Genomic DNA, 19,271 nt, shown 5'->3' with positions numbered 1-19,271 from the left:
CCATGAAAAGGTAAAATGTCTCAGTTTCAACATCTGTTATGTTATTTATGTTCTATTGTGAATAAAATATGGGTTTATGAGGTCTAAAAATCATTGCCTTCTGTGTCTATTACAGTTTACCCGGTGTCCCAACTTTTTTGGAACTAGCTGAAGACTGCTGGTGAATAAACTTTACATGGTAAGTAGAACAGTTCATCTCTATTCATGTGAAGACTATCTTCAGGTCAGCAGTGGAACAGAGGTAGAGTCGGTACCAGAGGTTGAGGGTTTGATCCCCAGCTCCTACAGTCACATGTTGAACCCCAGCCTGCTCCCACTGATGCTGCAGCACTGTTGAAATGTGTAAGAAAGAGATGAGTTAATACTGATCAACATGTTAAACAGCAGCTTCCAACATCAACAGATAAACCCCAAACTCCAAACTCACAGGCATTGATGCATGCAAGTAACTTGTGGTGTCCCCTGTGAAAAAAAGCCATCCAAACCTAGCTGGTCCTAAAAACCTCATAACTGGTTGTTCCAGCCTTGGTGGCAACAACAGCTGCAAGCATTTTTGATAACTGGCAGTGAGTCTTTCACATTGCTGTTGAGGAATTTTGGTCCACTCTTTGTTGCAGAACTGGTTTAATTCAGCCGCATTTGAGGGTTTTCCAGCATGAACTGCCTGTTTAAGGTCACACCACAGAATCTCAATTGGATTTTAGTCCAGACTTTGACTTGGCCACTTCAAAACCTTCATTTTCTTTACTAATCCATTCAGAGGTGGATTTGCTGGTATGTTTCGGGTCGTTGTCCTGCTGCATTACCCAAGAGCGCTTGAACTTGAGGTCATGAACTGATAGCTGGACGTTGGCCTTCAGGATTTTCTGGTAGTCAGCAGAATTCATGGTTCCATCAATCACAAGTGGAATCTCAAGTGGTCCAGGTCCTGAAGCAGCAAAGCAGCCCCAGACCATCACACTGCCACCACCATGTTTGACTGTTGGCATGATGTTCTTTCTATCAAATGTTGTCCACTGAATATTTCTCCAAAAGTCTTGGGGATCATCAGGATGCTTCTTGGCAAATGTGAGACGAGCCTTTGTGTTCTTTTTTGTCAGCAGTGGTTTTGGCCTTGGAACTCTCCCATGATGCCATTGTTGCCCAGTGTCTTTGTTAGGGTTGAGTCATGAACTCTGACCTTAAGTGGGGGTATTATGCCATTTTTCAAGGCTTTACACCATCTCTCTGATACCCACGTAGTAGCTTCACATGGTTTACAGCTCAAAAAACTCCTCATGTTTCTCACACTGGCGTCCTGAAAAACATTTATTTTAACCTCCGTCTGAAACGCTTTGTTTTTGCTGCTGTCGCCCCACCCCCACCCATGGACCTGCTTTCCTCCGATTGGCTGGCGGCAGGACTCAATGTTTTGTGCCCGCCCCCTCCAATGTGGCTATATTGCTATGCTAGTACTTAAAAACTTTGAATGAACCAGTCCGACTGAGTAAAATATGGCAAATTTTGATATACGTCCGTACGTGTTAGACCTGGAGTCTGACCCTGATAGTTTGGAGAGAGAGGGGGAAGAAAACCAGCAGCAGCGAAGTATAGAGCAGGATGTATCTGTTTGGTAAGTGTTTAATTACTATGTTTCAATGGCTAAATGGCTAAAAGGCCTTGTAGGGGTGGTCAGTTCCGCTTTGCCGGCAGCATGGACGAACCACGAACCAGTCAGGAAATCCTATTGCAATGGTGTCATCAGCTCGCTCCATCAGAATCTCCTCTCGGGTAAATCTCAGAGAGATTTTCAACGGACTGTTTTCATCAGTTTACACGTTAATTCCAAGATTACTGCCGCATGTTTATCTTGCGGTTTGAAAATTTGCATACATGAAGTATGCACACCCAACATTTTGACTTTATGTTTTAAAAATTGGACAAGTATAATACCCCCTCTTTAACTGAGGCCAGTGAGGCCTGCAGGTCTTTGGATGGGGTTCTGGGTTCTTCTGTGACCTCCTGGTTGAGTCGTCGTTGCACTCTTGGAGTCATTTTAGTTGTCTGACCCCTCCTGTGAAGTTTCATCACTGTTCTCAGTTTTCTCCATTTGTGGATAATGGCTCCGACCATGGTTCGCTGGAGTCCCAAAGCTTTGGAAATGGTTTTGTAACCTTTTCCAGACTGATATATTTCAATCACTTTTTTTCTCATTTGCTCTTGAATTTCTTTGGATCATGGCATGATGCTTTTCTTCGAACTCAGCTTTCCAATAACTGTGGTTAATCACAGTAAACTCATGATTTAACAAGGGGGCAATTACTTTTTCACACAGGGCCAGATAGGTTTAGATATTTCCCCCCGTAATAAATAAAATCATCATTTAGAAACTGCATTTTTTTATTTACTTGAGTTGTCTTTGTGATAAATATGCAAAAAAAAATCAGCAATCAGAAAGGGGGCAAATACTTTTTCACTGCACTATATATATATATATATATATATATATATACATATTTATTTATATTTATATGTACACACACACACACACATTAGGAAAACAACAACTCCACAGAGCATCCATTATCTTCATTAGGTATCGCATACAATCACTAGATTTGCTGTAGTGTAGTGTTGTACTCAAGACCACAATATCGGAGACCAAGACTTGTCTGAGACCAGAGTGCACGACACCAAGACAAGACCAAGACCATAAAAATCAATTTTAAAAAGCCATGACAAGGTTTAACAGTTAAAGAGCATTCTGTCTTTAATTTTAGTTTTCTTTTAAATAAATGGACACATAAAAACAAGGTGTCTGCAACTCTTTCAAAGCACAACATGCAAAAAATCTCAAATCTTAAATCTTTCAACTAACTTCTTGTAAAAAATAAATCCTTCTATACATTTAAAAGTAACTGTCAAGGCTGGAATTATTTCAAATATCTGAAAATGAGATGTTTATCTAGATTTGTCAGGTGAATGAGGCCTAAAGTAAGTGTTCAGAGGTATTTCTGACTAGAAAAAAGATGGACTGATGTCAGAGTTTTGCAGGTGTAGCTTTTTGTTGTTTTAGCAAGAGCTTCTTCTTATTATCACATTAATGAGGTTGAAGAATAGCAGATCAGTGCTGGTCTAGACCGGTCTTGATGGAAAATCCTGAGTCCGGCCAGTCCAACACCGAAAAAGACCAAGACATTGAAATGTGGTGACCAAGACCGTTCTCAAGTACTACAACGGTACTGCAGTGTGACCGCAGCCTTTGAATCCAGACTAGAGGTGGAATGTAGACCAAAGTGGGGACAACAAGTCTTTCCATTCATGACAGGAAGGGAATCCTTGACTAACGCTAAAGGATTGGTTTCACTCATGCTTGCTCCGATGGCTCTGTTCCTCATAGATCTGTTCAGTGAATGGTCTGAAAGAAAAGCACAATAAACCCATACGACAGTAAATCAGATACTATTTGCCATACTGCTCTGTGAGGTGTGTGTAGAACAGTAATAGACAGAGACAGAGAGGATTTCTTTGACAGATGTTAAAAGTGCTGGAAAAGAAAAACTCACCCCTCAAATCTTATGGCAACACTGTACGCCATAGCGACCATGGCAGTCAGGACAAGACCAACAGGACTGGCACCGCTGAATAAAGAAAGGTAGAGAAAAACAGGCCAAGTCTTTACTTTGTGTGCATCTCGTGCCCTATTCACACAGGACTAGTATTACCCAGGGACATCTGGTGATTTGCAATAATCTCATGGGACGTCCGTGTTTTTAATCCCGTGTGAATTGACCATGTCTGTAATTTGTACACACAAATACACCATTTCTCCCAGAAATTGTTGCAATTACAAATGTTTTTGGTATACACATGTTTATTTCATTTATGTGCATTGGAACAACACAAATAAAACAGAAGAAAAAAGCCATAATTGTAATAACAGTATAATTTAAACTATTGTATCTATCTTCATATGTAAACAACTTCTACTACAGCAAATACAGATGCCAGTAGATATAAATTAAAATAATTTTCTGACAACCTTAGCTACAGAATCCTGCAGAGACAATCAAACTCAAAGCTGCATTGAAGATGCTGGGTCTCCTACAGAATCGCACATGAACACACACACTTGCTTACATGAGTGCCAGGCCGAGATAGTTAGCTGTGCTCCCCCAGTACATCGGGTTCTCTGTGAGGTTGAAGGGAAAGCCTGTCACCTTCTCCTCCATTAGGATACCAAAGTAATCACCTGGCGAACAAATACAACACCAACATTTTTAGACTGTTTTATTTAGAAATAATCATGTATTCATATGTTTGATGGTGGCAAGAATTGTTCCAGAAATTTGGAAAAGGATTGGCTGTCTTATGTTGTTATGGTTATCATTATTGTAATACCTTTATACTCATGGAGCTAAATCCATGCCAAAAGATTTTTTAATTTGAATAAAAGAAAATAAAATTGAAAAAATGACACTTAAAACTTAGAGTTTAATGGTTGATCCTGATTAAAAAAAATAAAAACACTGACCCGAAACTAAAAATAAGCGTGAGCAAAGTCTTTTTCAATTTAAATATACTTTTGATTCAGCTTTGTAATTGTTTTAATTAAATCAATTATTTTTATTTTTTACTCTTAAATAGATTTTCACATTTGAGGTGTTATTTTTTCAGTCTCAGGTTTAATGTTTTCAGATTCAGATCTTTTTGTTTCACACTCAAATCTCCGTTTGGTTTCAGATTTTTGTTTTTTTTCACTTTTAAGAAAGACGCCATTCTAATCTGTGATGCTGTGCTGCATTCACAATATGGAAGTGGGAAACATTGTTCCTTTAAGTATGGGTGATAAACGTAACAATCTAACATATTTTAATGTTTAAATAAATTATTTCCAAAAGTTGTCTAAAACAGCTTGTAAAAGCTAACTTTGTCCTCAGCATCCCTTAATTTACAGTGAATTAGTTGAAAACAATATATAGAATGTGTTAAGTCATACCTCTCAAAGTACCCACGTTTCCTGAAGGCAACACGATCGGGGAAAGCTCTGAGGTTGTAAAGATTTGTTGGCATATAATAGCTAAGATCATGGCAAACTACTTAAATACTTAATACAAATTTTTTTTTGGTATAATGAACATAAATAAACCTATTTTCTTTGGATTTTGTCTGTGAAACAGTGATTGATGTTGATGTTTCTCACAGGAATCAATCACTTTTTAATTTGTGTGGGTCTTGGGACGACTCAGCTTTTCTTAGATATAAGTGTGTGTGGGGGTGTGTGGGTGTGTGTGTGTGTGTGTGTGTGTGGGTGTGTGTGTGTGTGTGTGGATGGGTGGGTGGGGGGGTGGGGGGGCTCCAGGAATAAAGGTTGGGAACCACTGGTCTAGAGCAGTGGTTCTCAACCTTGGTGTTGGAACCCCATTGGGGGTCGTGAGACCCTGAGAGGGGGGTCACCAGATGCCTTGAAAAAAATAACTAAGACTATTTTAAGTGGTGCCACTTTACACCAATTTTACAAATTTTAACCCTTTAAACACCAAATTCGCCAATTTTAGCACATTTTTGCCACTTAAACCCATTTGGGTCAATTTTCTACCCTTTCCACCACTTTTATTTGCCTGTTTTTGTCACTTTTAAACCAATTCCTGCCACTTTCTGCCTATTGTTGCCTCATTACTGCCACTATCAACCACTTTTTACACCCCTTTTGGCCCATTTTATCTACAGTTATCCCATTTTTTCCAATTTTTCATCCTGGTCCAACTAATTTCCCCTCAATTTTTTACACTTCAAAGTCATTTCAGCCACTTTTAATCCACTTTTACCACCTTTTGCACCCATTCTTGCCAATTTAATTCATTTTTGGTTATTTTTTGGCCACTTTTATCCAATTTTTGCCACTTTTAACCCGTTTATGTTCTTTAAAAATCCCATTTTTAACATCTTTTTAACCGTTTTTTGCCTTTATTCACTAATTTAAGCAACTTTTTTACCTATTTTAAATATGTTTTTAACAAAAGTTATTTCATTTTAACCTTAACTTCCCAATGGACCATGATTTTGCTGACCTCCATGGGCCCCCAGTTTGGCTGGATCCCAGAAACCTTCCCCTTTATCCCTCTTTATGGGCAGCCTTGTCTCCACATAACTATTCTTGAATGTGCATGGCTGTGTTCAGCCACCTTCAGGTACAGTGGGGGTCCCCGGTCTCTGGAACCTATATTTTGGGGGTCCTGGGCTGAAAAGGTTGAGGACCACTGGTCTAGAGGACCCTGATGGTGCAAACCCACAATTCCATTACCAGTTAGAGGGATAAAACACCACTTGAAACAAGTCTGGGTCAAGCATCACCATTAAATCCTATACAGTGTGACTGGTACTTACCGAGGAATGTTCCAGTGAATCCTAGGGCCAGGAAGCTGCTTACCACCAGCACAGTGCCCAGCACTATGAGAGCTACACCAGCATAGAAAACTTCAGTCCTCTCCAACACCCCCCATCTGGCCTGGGCTTTCATCGCCACTGTAATACTCCAAAACAAATTTATGGACAATTACTGGACAGTTTAATGCAAGAAAAATAAGCAAACCATATACATATAAGAGGAGTAAAGGCACGTGTATTTGTACATATCTGACGTGTACATGTGGAGCAGAGCTCCTACACAGTCAGGAAAATGAGAGCACAATCGACACCATCTTGGCAACCACAACCACAGCAAACAATAGCAATAGCCTGGATTGATTTCACTTTTTTAACTTTTAAAATTAAAAAAAAAGTATAACATGTAAATAAGTATCCACAGCCTTTGTTCCATACTTTGTCGAAGCAATTTGGCAGCAATTTCCACTGTAAGTTTTTTTTAATAATGCTACAAGCTTGGCATTCCTATTTTTGGGCAGTTTCTCCCATTCTTCTTTGCAGAACCTTCATCAGGTTGGATGGGAAGCATTAGTGCACAGCTTTTTTCTGGTCTCTCCAGAGATGTTCAGTCGGGTTCAGTTCAGGGCTCTGGGCTACTCCAGGACATTCCCAGAGAGTCCTGAAGCCACTCATTTGTTATCTTGGCTGCGTGCTTAGGGTCGCTGTCCTGCTGGAAGATGGACTTCACCCCAGTCCGAGGTCCAGGGCGTCTGGAGCAGGTTATCAGCAAGGATGTCTTTGCAGATTGCTGCATTCATCTTTCCCTCAACCCTGACCCCCACGGCATGATGCTGCCACTACCACCATGTAGGGATGGTACTGGGCAGGTGATGAGTGGTGCCTGGTTTCCTCCAGACATGACGATTGGCATTCAGGCCAAAGAGTTAAATCTTTGTTTCATCAGTCCAGAGAGTTTTGTTTCTCCAGGTGCCTTTCGGGAAACTCCATGTGGACTGTCACGTGCCTTTTACTGAGGATTGGCTTCCGTCTGGCCACAATGGTTCTCCACAGAGCAATGCTGGGGCTCTGTCAGAGGGACCATCAGGTTCTTGGTCACCTCCCTGACTAAGGCCCTTCTACCCCAATCATCAGATTGGCTGGGCGGCCAGCTCTAGGAGGAGTCCTGGTAGTTCCAAACTTCTTCCATTTATGGATGATGGAGGCCACTGTGCTCATTAGGACCTTTAATACTTCAGATACAATCCTGTCTCTGAGGTCTACAGACAACTCCTTTGACATCATGGCTTGGGTTGTGCTCTGACATCAGCGTCAACCATGGGACATTATAAAGACAGGTGTGTGCCTTGTCCAATCAGCTGGGTTCACTACAGGTGGACTGAAGGATGATCAGTGGAACAGGATACACCTGAGCTCGATTTTAAGTATCATGGCAAAGACTGAAAATACTAATGTGCATGTGATCTTGTTGGTTTTTAATTTTGGATATTTTTGCAAAAAATTCAAACTGACTTTTTTCACCTCATTATTATGGGGTATTGTGTGTAGTATTTGAGGTAAAAAAAAAAAAAAATGAATTAGTCCATTTTGGAACAAGGCTGTAACGACAAGTTAGCATATTTGAATTTTTCCATAATCGCCTGACCATATTAATTGTGTTTTTTATATACACAGAGTCTGATGAGGATACCAGTGTTAATTTTGGCAGCTATTTTTAATTTTAGTCTTTGTTTTAGTCTTTAAATGGAATGCATTTTAGTTTTAGTCACATTTGAGTCATTTCTAACCTTTTAAGTTATAGTCCAGTTTAAGTCAACAAAAACTCAAAACATTTTAGTTTAGTCCATAAAAAGTCCTCACATTTTAGTCTTTACTTTTTGTCCAAGCATTTATTTTCTTACCTAAATCTGGTACCAAATCATGGTAGTGTGTTCTCTGCACCCTGCCAAACCTGGGGTCCCTGCTTTCTACAGCTGAGAGGCAGAATAGATGCAGATGCATTGTTTTTTGACATATTTTCCCACAGTGGAGAAATGTCATCGATTTTGAATGTCTGACAAAAACTACATTACATTTTAGTTGTTTTAGTCCTCTTGACGAAAACTAAACTTAGTTTTTGTCAGTTTTAGTCATCACAGATCTATTTTTGTTAGTCTTAGTCTATTTTTTGTCATGAAAAAAAAGGCTGTCGACAATTAGTTTTAGTCAACGAAATTAACATAGGACACGCTTCCTACTGCACGTATGAATAAATGGCTTATCCAGTTAGCTGTCACCAATTTTACCAATATTTCACACTGTACCTTTGAAATAATGCAAACATGTTTAGAGTAATCACACCATGTCCTGATGCTGAAACTGAAACAAAGCAAGAACTGATAAATGTGCCTAAATTGAGCTGAACAAGTTTAATACATGTTTTACCTGTGGCTGCGATACACATTGAGCAGGATGATGGCAAAACCCAGACAGTAGCAAGCCAGAAAAGGACTACCAAAGAGCCTGGAGAGCCGATGTGTACGATGTTCCCACCTTGCCACCTGAAAAACGATGGACATAGACATAAGGTGATGATGTGCATCCCACTAAGATACTAAAAAGAGGAGGGGCTTCTGGATCAGTGGTTCCCAACTTTGGGTCCGGGCACCCCTAGGGGGGGCACCAAAGATCTCGGGGAGAGAGCAGGACCCTGTCTGCTCTGATGTTGTCAAAATTAGATGTGCATACAGTATCATAAATACATGATGCTATATGATAATCATCACGTGATCCATAATCCTTCTCACCACATTCCAGAAGAGAGGATTGAAAATGATAGCGATTACAGCGATACAAAAGCTGGAGTCATGAGGCTTGATGTGTTTCAGCAAGTCTTCCATAAAAGTCAAGTCCATCTGAAAGAAAATAACAAGGGAAAAATACCATTAAAGATAGAAAAGAGGGAAATGACATAAAATATAAATATACAGTCATAAATCAACACTGAAACACAATACATCTTCTAGCACACAGGTGTCAAACTCAAGGCCCAGGGGGCCAAATCCAGCCCACGAGATGATCTCATATTTCTGTTCTAACTGTCCCATCAGTCTGAGGTCTGCAGATTTCCTCAGGTATAAGAATGTGAACTTATTCTTGATGATTTAAGAAATCCTTGTAAAGTCACAAAATCTGAAAAAGGAGTAAAAATATTAAAAAGAAATTGTGTTTTAATTTCACATTTTCAATTTGGCATCTCACAATTAGGACTCAAACTTAGGATTTTGACTTTTAATTTTGTACTTTGAGCATTTCAACTCTTATTTTGACTTCTCATATAATATTTTAAGCCTTAAGATTCATAATTCTAATTTTCAAGTTATATTTTGACCTTTTTAATCTGTTATTTTGTATCTTACCTCATATTTTCAACCCCAAACTTTGCCTTCATAATCCCATAGTTTGGCCATGTACTTTAATATGGGTTTGGTCCCCATTTTATAAATGATTTTGACATTCAAATAGTTAAAAAGATAAGTTTAAAGGCTCACAATCTGAGAAAAGTAAATTCATTAGTTCAAAAAGGTCAAAACATAAAATTAAAATTGAAAAATAATGTATTTTGGATGGCAACTGTATTAGAAAGAAGTCAAAATCATGAGTTTAAAAGGTCCAAATATGAAATAAAATTTGTAATTGTGAAATTAAAAGTCAAAATATGATTCAGAATTTTAAACTATGAGTCTAAAAGGCCAAACTATGGGATTACAAAGGCAAAGTTTGGAGTTGAAAATATGAGGTAAAATACAAAATAATGGATTAAAAAGGTCAAAATATAACTTGAAATTTAGAATTATGAATCTTAAGGCTTAAAATATCATATGAGAAGTCAAAATTAAGAGTTGAAATGCTCAAAGTACAAAATTAAAAGTCAAAATCTTAAGTTTGAGCCCTAACTGTGAGATGCCAAATTGAAAATGTGAAATTAAAACACAATTTCTTTTTAATATTTTTACTCCTTTTTCAGATTTTGTGACTTAACAAGGATTTCTTAAATCATCAAGGATAAGTTCACATTTTTATACCAGAGGAAATCTGCAGACCTCAGACTGATGGGAGAGTTATAACAGAAATATGAGATCAGATTTAACTGTTCCACGGGCCGGATTTGGCCCCCGGGCCTTGAGTTTGACACCTGTGCTCTACAGTCTTTCACCTCTCTTCTTAAGTTGCAGTCTGTGCTGCTTCCTCCCACAAACGCCATGACGTAAATGCATCTGAAGCAAGGCATCTGACTGGTGCAGCATAATTTGTAGTTGGTGGTAGGTTACTTTTACAAAACATTATCAAGAAAGCAACGAGAGCTTGAATTATCTTCAGATTTCTATCCACACATTAACACTGTGCTGAAGGTTCTGTTGATGCCTGTATCTGAAGGTGCTGATGCTCCTTCAGCTGTCAGCTAAAAACATCTCAGGGGTAGGATGACAGGCAAGACCATGAGTGGACTGGTGCTGATGAACATTCATAAGGAGACGACTTCTTTCAGGTAGGAAAGCTGTTTTCTTCATCTTCCAGCTTTTCATCGCTAATAATGATGGATAAGTTTGCTACAACTGATGCAATGTCTCTTCTAATTTTATCTGCTCTAAAATTAATGTTTCCAAATGACTGAATAATTACCTGCTTAATAGCCCGCAGATGTTTCCTTAACGTTCCCCTGGAGTTCCGTTATAACAAGCCCAACCATCGCCTTTAACATCTAACAGCTGTCTGCTGTTTAAAGGCGCAGTTTTCTGGCTGCATATGACTAATCTGACATTTGGTGCGGTACATGGTTAGTCTCTCTCTCTCTGCACCTGTTTTAAGGTAAGCTCTTGTTAGTGCGCGTGTGAACACAGAGACGTCATTCACGCGCCGGAATAGTTATTGTGCGGACGTTGAAGGTTGACTCTGCTTTGTTCTTGCCAAAGTATATTGGTCCATTCTACATAAAGTTAAACTAGAGACTTTTAGTTTTTACTAGTAATTTTACTTTATTTTAACCACTTGTATTAGTGCCCCTCTGGGTAAAGGTAGGGTCATTTTATAGACTGAGATTAATTAAAGCACCAGGTAATTAAACTAATTAAAGTCTAGCGGTCTGCTTAAACGTTGAAAAGACGTCCATTCTCACCTTGGAATAGTCGACGTTGTTCAATCCTCCACAGCAGTCTAGCAGCACAGAATGCTCGAGATCAGCAGGATCCTTGTTCCCACAAACTTCGTCGTCCCTCTCGCTCGTGCACATTCCGTGGACTATGGAAGCCCACCTGTGCTCGTGTACGTTTACCATAGGACCACCATACTGAAGCTTCTTCTTTTACAATTTCCGGGAGTTCAGACGCATCCTGGTGTGTTACTGCCCTCTACAGGTGAACGAAAAGTATAACAGTCTAAATTAGACAGGTCTTCATATTCTTCAGTATGCTCCTGTGGCATGTAGAAAGTGCATAATAATTAGAACTGCGGTGTAAATAGCATTGCATTGACACACTGAGTTTCTTATCAACCCACATTCCAACATTGAGCCGCAGAGAGGAGTGACAAATCTAAATCAGTCTCTGGTGTTATCCAGTAAGAACAGGATGTCAGCATTTGTGCTCTATTTCTGAATTCTCAATTTAATATTTAATCTGTTCAAACAGGGATGTTGCTTATTTTGGCTGGGAGACTCCCATTTCCCTTGAAATACACAAACAGATAAAGATTGTGATCCCTGCTTTGCCGTCTTGACCATACTGTAGTCGTAGTTTAAGGCGTCAGAGGCGTTTGACCCATCTCAACCAGCAAAGCACGGACTGCAGAGGATCGAAATGCTCCCCAGCAGAGCCTTGGTTTGGACAGGGTCTCGGCAGCAGAGCCATAGACAGCACAGCCATAATCAAGCACAGACCGGGTCATTGCTGGATAAACTGTGTAGTCACAACCACATAAACGTCTCATTGTATTCATTACTTTTCCACATTTTTTCTTTAATCCCATTTAGAGGACAACCATACAGTTATCACAAACACATAATTTCAGTTATTGCTGCCAAGGGTGGAACGACCAGTTATCAGGTTCAGAGGGTATGACTTTTTCACATAGGGCTAGATAGGTTTGGATTTTTTCCCCTTAATAAATAAAATCTTCATTCAGAAATTGCATTTTGTATTTACTTGTGTTGTTTTTGTGAGATATTAAAATTGGTTTGATGATCGGAAACATTTGAGTGTGATAACTTCAGCTCCTACAGGTCTTTACTACTCATCTGACTACTCAAAGCAGGTCATACTTACAAATGTTGCTATGGAGTATTAGTTAACTCATCAGTAGTAGCCACATTTACACGTGGGAGAGAAATGGGGTTAAGGTCTTGCCCAAGGACACGGTGACATTGGATTGAACCCATGACCTTCAGGGTGCTGTACCTACTGAGCCAGAGTCGCCCCACGCCAAGTGCAGATGAAATCATGATATGGCTTGAATGATAACAGTGTTCAAGTGCAAATCATGTTGCTATTTAATAGGTTGCACCTGCTTTCAAGTGCCTATGACTTGTGGGAACTGTTACATTTTAGCTTGTGATGGAGTGTCATGTTGGGCCTGAGTCATGTTCCACTAACTCGTATAACAAGTCTTCTGAAAGAAAAGATCTAAGTGTCCAACGCAACAAACTAAAAGACAGAAAGGCACTTTTTAAAATGATTTGTCCAGTCTTGTTGACACATGTATATGAGGGAGATGGGTTAAAATCTGAAAGACAGCTGACTTCAAAGTCTCAGAGAGCAACCTTGTGGTCAAACAATGTAAAATAATTATGTTTTGTCCATCCAGCTGCCGTGGCCTTGTTAGCTGGCTTATCGCTTGAACTTCTTCCTCTTCAGGAATGAATTCCAGCATTGCATCTGCCAGACAATGATTCCTCCAAGTCTTGGCACCCACGTGTATTGCTGATGTTAGGCTGGTGGGCAAACCAGCATTCACTTCTTCTTGCTATTAAGGATGGACTTCCAGTCGTCAGACCAAGACAGGAGTCTTCTCTGAGAGGGGCTGATGGGAAGATGCTTGTTGTGACAGGCAGTGAACAATATGTGCTCCCACGTTGGTTTGAGCTCCACACCTGACCAGGAGACATAGGCACAGCTTTACATTAGTGACAACAAGTATCCTAATCACCTGTTTTGATGAGTAGAGCTAAGAAAACTGATAATAGTTGATTTGTACCCTGAAGAGTTAACAAAGGCTCCAACTAGAGATGCACTAATTGTAATGACTCTCACATACTCTCTCCTGTTTGACCATGGAAATGATCAGTTTGTCAGAAATATCACGTCTTCTGCCCAATGATGCATCTCTTACTCTAAGAATAATGATACATTGACTAGACTAACACTGCAGTCCGAAACAACCTAAGACATACAGAGTTCTCACCCAGAATGTCAGGATTGTCGTCTATAAGGATGTCTCCAGTGATTAAGGTCTTGTCTCTGGTCAGGATAACCCGCTCCAGAAAGTCATGGCCAAAGTACTTCTCAACCCAGGCATACTAGAGAAAAACAAACACAGAGACACTCAAGGTGTGACTGTGTACAGAAAGCTAACAGAATAGATATTGACTGGCAAAGAGCTTACCTTCTCATACGGGCAGTATTTGAAATTTTTTATTGGGCTTGTACAAATGAAGACTTCAGTACTGTTGAGAAATAGTCACAACAGAATCTTAGTTTAAATAATTAAATCACAACTTTATTTCAAGGATATTTACATCTGATAAAGTCATAAACACCCTATAAAATAGCCCATCAGAAACGATTTTGTCAGAGATGCAAATGCCATAGATCAGGGGTGTCCAAACTAAGGCCTGGAGGCCAAATGTGGCCCGTGGTCCAGTTTTGATTGGCCCGCAGCAAATTCTAGAAAAATCCCAACAAGAAGAATTTATTAAGGTGTCCAAAAATTTTACGGAGGATGAGCCAGTGGTAGCTCGGGCCAAACAAGGCCCCCTGAAATCTAACTGGCATCCCAAAAACCTGAAACCGATAGTCTGTTTTTCTTGTCAGGCATTAAATCAAGCATTTAGCATTAGTTCAGGCAGGCAAGGTCTGCCCCAATCAGCTGATCTACTACAAGCTTTCATCAGCTGACTGCCAGCTGATTTGCTCTGAGCACACTATCGGCCAACTGCTCTCATTTAAACTGCTCTTGCCTGGCTACACTGTAACTCTCTCTACAAGCTGCTGTTGGTACCCTCCACCCCAGCTCCTCCTTTATTCCACGCCTGACTTCATTAACGTCAAACACCTCACCTTGTGGATATTAAAGTTGCCCCAACATGCTTATATATTTCTGTGTGCGGCCCTCAGAGGAAAAAGTTTGGACACCCCTCCCATAGATGGTTAAAAAAAAACAATTCTCCTGAGTTTCCTTCAAAAAACAGGATAAACTTGCGGTCAAGTCCCCTTTCCTGACAAACAGCATTGGTAAACATGGTTGGATGTTGCGCTCCAGAGGTCCCTTGGTAAAATGAATCCCATGCAAATAGGGCTTTAAAGGGGACATAACTTAACCTTTTAAGACATGTTTATTTTGCTCTCAGAGGCCCCCAAAACATGCCTGTGAAGTCTGTTGCAGAAAAAACACTCCAGTATTTTATCTTCAGCCCTGCTCAGAACGAGCTGTTTCTGTGTCTGTGGCTTTAAATGTTACCGAGCTGTCTGACTCCACCCCTGACCACACCCCTCTCAGGAAATGGATGTGGCACTCCTGACGTTACAATGGCTGAATCCAGTGTTAATTTCGTCATCTAAAACTATGACCTAAACTATCCGTCGACAGCCTTTCTTTCCATGACAAAAACTAGACTAACACTCACAAAAATAGATCTGTGATGACTAAAACTGACAAAAACTAAGTTTAGTTTTTGTCAAAATGACTAAAACGAGACTAAAATGTAATTTAGTTTTTGTCAGACTTTCGAAATCTGTGCTATTTATCTACTGGTGGTAAATCTGTCAAAAACAATGCATCTGTAGCTCTTCTGCCCCATGGGTGTAGAAAGCAGGGACCCCAGGTTTGGCAGGGTGCAGAGAACACACTACCATGATTTGGTACCAGATTCAAAAGAGGGCGGAACTTTCCTCCAAGCGGGGAGGGCCAACCGAACCTGGGGGCGGTGCTAACCCCCCACATGACATCGTGAGGAGAAATTCTGAAAATGGCTTTTTTCAGCACACATTTTTTTAAAGGTGAAGAAGGGGGTGGATTTTTCTGGCACTTGACAAGATTGTGGACAGGCTAGGGGTATATATTTTTGTTAGAAAAGCCTGAAAAGGTGATTTTTGCATTATATGTCCCCTTTAAAGGGCACTTAAGGGGGAACTTTGCCAAGACTTGGCCACAGTCTGGAGAAGGCACCCTTCAAACCTGGGACAGCTAGAGCAGTTTGCTCATGAGGAGTGGGCCAGAATACCTGCAGAAGTCCCACTGAGAGCTACAGAAATCACTTGATTGCCTTAAAAGGTTGTGTAACAAAACATTAAGTTAAGGGTGCCATCATTTTGGTCCAGGCCAGTGACATTAGTTTTTTAAATGATTCTGTTGAACCACAATTCAAAAGCAATGTCTGATTTTCACTGATACATTTTCAGTTAATTTGTATTTATTATTACCTTTGTCAGTTTCAAGTTATTTCAGTGACCACTGAGGAGTTTTCTTTCTTTAAGGGAAGGGTGCCAACTATTTTGTCCTCAAGTGTTTCTATAATTTTCCCCATCCTCCCAGAACATCTTTCGTGGTACATGAAACCTCCTGGTGGGCTGGCTCCGACCTACACGCAGTGTTTGACAACCCTGGTCCATGGTATTTACTATGGCTAAATGTCAATCAAATATTACTGAAGAAGCCATACAACCACAGATTCCAGTTATGGATTACTTTTACCACAGTCTTGATATAAAGGAGAACACTGAAAAAAAACAAACCAGGTTCCACATGGACCCCCTGCCCAATAAAAGGTTTATGGTAGATGTGAAACATTGAACACTGGGAGCTTGGGACTAAGGCTACTAATCACTGATGTAATTTACCTCTTTAACACGTGACAGTTGTTGAAACAGAAACATAACAGGACATACAACTTCTCTATCAGTTACATCAATATGTCTACAATTCTAGGATTGTATGTTAGCATGTTTTATGAGCAATTGTATCTTTTTATAAGACTGACTCATCCATCCTGGCCATCTCCTTAATAGCCTCCACTCCTCCTGGTAAAGGGTCCAGCTCTTTGAAGAAGTTCTTGGACTCCCAGATACTTTTGGCTTTTTCCTGGAGTTAAGAAAAATAAAAATAAAAAATATAAACGCACACAGATATTAAACATACCATGTCAATACCTTGAAAAGAAACTTGTATAACGTTTGACAGAGAAATATCTAAAGGCTAAACTATTCAAAGTCAGCAAGACTCCAAATAAAAACAGAAGCAGGAACTGAATGGTTTTCTAGAATATCTTAAAAATGAAAAAGCAGAAAGCGGGAAACCATGTTAATGTGATATTTCTTCTTTTGACCAATTTAAAACCCTTAATAGTTTAAAATTTCCTTAAATGTTGAAGTTGTGTTATAATACAGAAATATGTTAAGCAACATTTTAAGTCTTTACATTTTCAAATGTGTTCATGCTGGTATTGCTCTGATGTTACAAAATGAAATAGCTTTGAAAAACAGTATAACATATAATGGTTTGGCTCAAACTGTTCCGCACAGAATGTTTAGAAATAAATTTATCATTAACTTAGATATGAGAACTATCATCATTTTCATTTTTAAAAAACATATTTATTTAATACAATCCCCAGAATTCATGGAAGAGGATTAAGGCCTCTGGAAAAAAAACATAAGATGCAAATTTTTTTTTTACTTGCGGGAAAAAAGTCAGAATTCTGAGTTTAAAGCCTGAGTTCTAAATTTTAAAGTGAAAATTTTGAGGAAAAAAAAGCCAGAATTCTGAGTTTAAAGTCAGAATTCTAAATTTAAAAGTGAAAATTCTGAGTTTGAATTCAAAATTCTTAGAAAAAGTCAGAATTCGGCTATTACAGTCAGAATTCTGGGAGAAAAAGTCAGAATTCTGTGTTTAAAATCAGAATTCTGAGTTTAAAGTCAGAATTCTGAGAGAAAAAGTCAGAATTCTAGTAAAAATTCTGAGTTTAAATTTAGAATTCTTAGAAAAAAATCAGAATTCAGCTATTATAGTCAGAATTCTCAGAAAAAAACAGTCAGAATTCTGAGTTTAAAGCATGATTTAAAGACAAAATTCTAACTCCTGAAAAATGTCAGAATTCCAGAAAAAAAGGCAGAATTCTGAGTTTAACATCAGTATTCTGAGACAAAACAATAATAGAATTCTGTTTAGAGTTCTCAGAAAAAAAGGCAGAATTCTGAGTTTATTGTCAGAATTCTCAATTTTAACATCATAATTCTGTTTAAAGTCAGAATTCTTAAAAAAAGTCAGAATTCCAACTCCTAAAAATGTTACAATACTGACTTTGTTTTCCCAGAATTCTAACTTAAACTCAAAATTCTGACATAAAGTCAGAATTTTGACTTTTTTTCTCACAAGTAAAAAAAAAATGCGTCTCAAAATGTGTTTTTCTTCAGTGGCCCTCATCCTCTTCCATACAGAATAATCTTGTGCTAATTATATTCTTTTGCTGGTAGTTTAACATTCTGCCAATAGCTTTTCTAATGAGTTCATGTTTTTTTAAACAGTAAAAGAAAACAATACATCTATTAATGTGACACTGCCCATCAGAACAGAGCGTTAGTAAACCGTTCATAGAAAAAGCCATTAAGAGGAATGGATATGGGATTGGTGGATACTGGAAGTTGTATTGCAGTAAAGTACCTTTTTTATACTCGTATTCAATGTTTATCACTCACACAAAGGTCACTCCTCAAGCAGCCGTACTGAGGTGACACCAAAAACCCCCTCCTGTCATTCAGGGGGATAAAGGGCTCGTCGGGGTACCTGGCCCGGTACTTTTTCAAGAACCCACCCTCGAAGTCGGCCAGGACCCCGTCCATGTCAACCAAAACTCGCAGAGTCTCGCCCGGGGCACAGGAAGACATTTTGAGGCAGATCCTCTTAAGAGGACAACGGAGCAAAGTCTCCCTTCTTCCGAACTGACGTGTTGCACGTGACAGATGAAACATTATTGACCGCTTTGAGGAGGGACTGTATCAGAGAGCGCCAGCTATTGTAAACAGGGGTTAGCATGCACGTCGGTTACCGTGCCGTTTCAGCGGTGCTTCAATCGATGGTGTCCTTTATGAAAACTTTAACTTTATAGGTAGTTTATCTTCTGTTTCTGGCCGTTCGTCTAGGTGACAATCACCTGGAGTAGAGCTAACAGTCCGTAGCATAGCATTACATGCTAGCTAGCTAGCTGAACAACAGACACATGGACACATGTCTCCGGCTACTATAAACTGTGGAACTGCTGGCATCGTTCAGCCACCCAAAGGCTTTCTTAAAACAGCTGTATCAGTTTCAGCGTGTAAGCAATCGTAACTAACACGACTTTGAATAAACAACTACTTTAGCTCAGAGTGCACTGCCGCCTTCCGGTATCAAAGATGTTACAGGTGACGAGAGCATTCACTCCCTCATGTTGCAATGTTCATATCAGGGTTTGACTATTTAGCAGGGGGGGTTTTTTGTTTCTTTTTCGCAACAGCAGTAACAAAAACAATAACTTGAAAGCATACATTTTCTCCACGAATGAATTTTATCCATTTTTTTTGACAACTGATGCATAAACCCCGAAATTAGCAATCATTTTGACATAATAACAATTACATTAATGTTATTAACCCCACCACTAACACCACTATTACTACTAGAAT

The 19,271-nt window shown here is 39.3% G+C and overlaps 2 protein-coding genes across 3 annotated transcripts; both read right to left on the bottom strand.

Annotated features, from left to right (window-relative positions):
• Positions 1 to 3,020: 3,020 nt before the first annotated feature.
• pemt (phosphatidylethanolamine N-methyltransferase) lies at positions 3,021 to 11,702 on the bottom strand. Of its 2 annotated transcripts, XM_041814960.1 has the most exons (7): positions 11,519 to 11,699; positions 9,150 to 9,257; positions 8,788 to 8,903; positions 6,367 to 6,512; positions 4,120 to 4,231; positions 3,546 to 3,620; positions 3,021 to 3,397 (listed from the first exon to the last, which is right to left on the bottom strand). In XM_041814960.1, exons 1-7 carry the CDS (start codon positions 11,675 to 11,677, stop codon positions 3,343 to 3,345), a joined length of 771 nt encoding a protein of 256 aa, XP_041670894.1. In that variant the 5' UTR covers positions 11,678 to 11,699; the 3' UTR covers positions 3,021 to 3,342. The 2 variants fall into 2 exon arrangements, with proteins under 2 accessions (XP_041670894.1, XP_041670895.1); XM_041814961.1 differs by lacking the exons at positions 3,021 to 3,397; positions 3,546 to 3,620; positions 4,120 to 4,231 and adding an exon at positions 6,144 to 6,254 and having other exon boundaries at positions 11,519 to 11,702.
• Positions 11,703 to 12,335: 633 nt separating this feature from the next.
• On the bottom strand, positions 12,336 to 19,044 carry LOC121528198 (5'(3')-deoxyribonucleotidase, mitochondrial-like). The gene is made up of 5 exons (XM_041815492.1): positions 18,306 to 19,044; positions 16,592 to 16,692; positions 13,999 to 14,059; positions 13,798 to 13,912; positions 12,336 to 13,486 (listed from the first exon to the last, which is right to left on the bottom strand). The coding sequence occupies exons 1-5, from the start codon at positions 18,576 to 18,578 to the stop codon at positions 13,347 to 13,349; spliced, it is 690 nt and encodes a 229-aa protein (XP_041671426.1). The 5' UTR covers positions 18,579 to 19,044; the 3' UTR covers positions 12,336 to 13,346.
• Positions 19,045 to 19,271: the final 227 nt, after the last annotated feature.

The sequence above is a fragment of the Cheilinus undulatus genome, linkage group 20 (assembly GCF_018320785.1).
Source record: "Cheilinus undulatus linkage group 20, ASM1832078v1, whole genome shotgun sequence".
Lineage (NCBI taxonomy): Eukaryota > Metazoa > Chordata > Actinopteri > Labriformes > Labridae > Cheilinus > Cheilinus undulatus.
The sequence above is the reverse complement of the archived record's forward strand: the minus strand, read 5'-3'. Positions and strand labels throughout refer to the sequence as shown.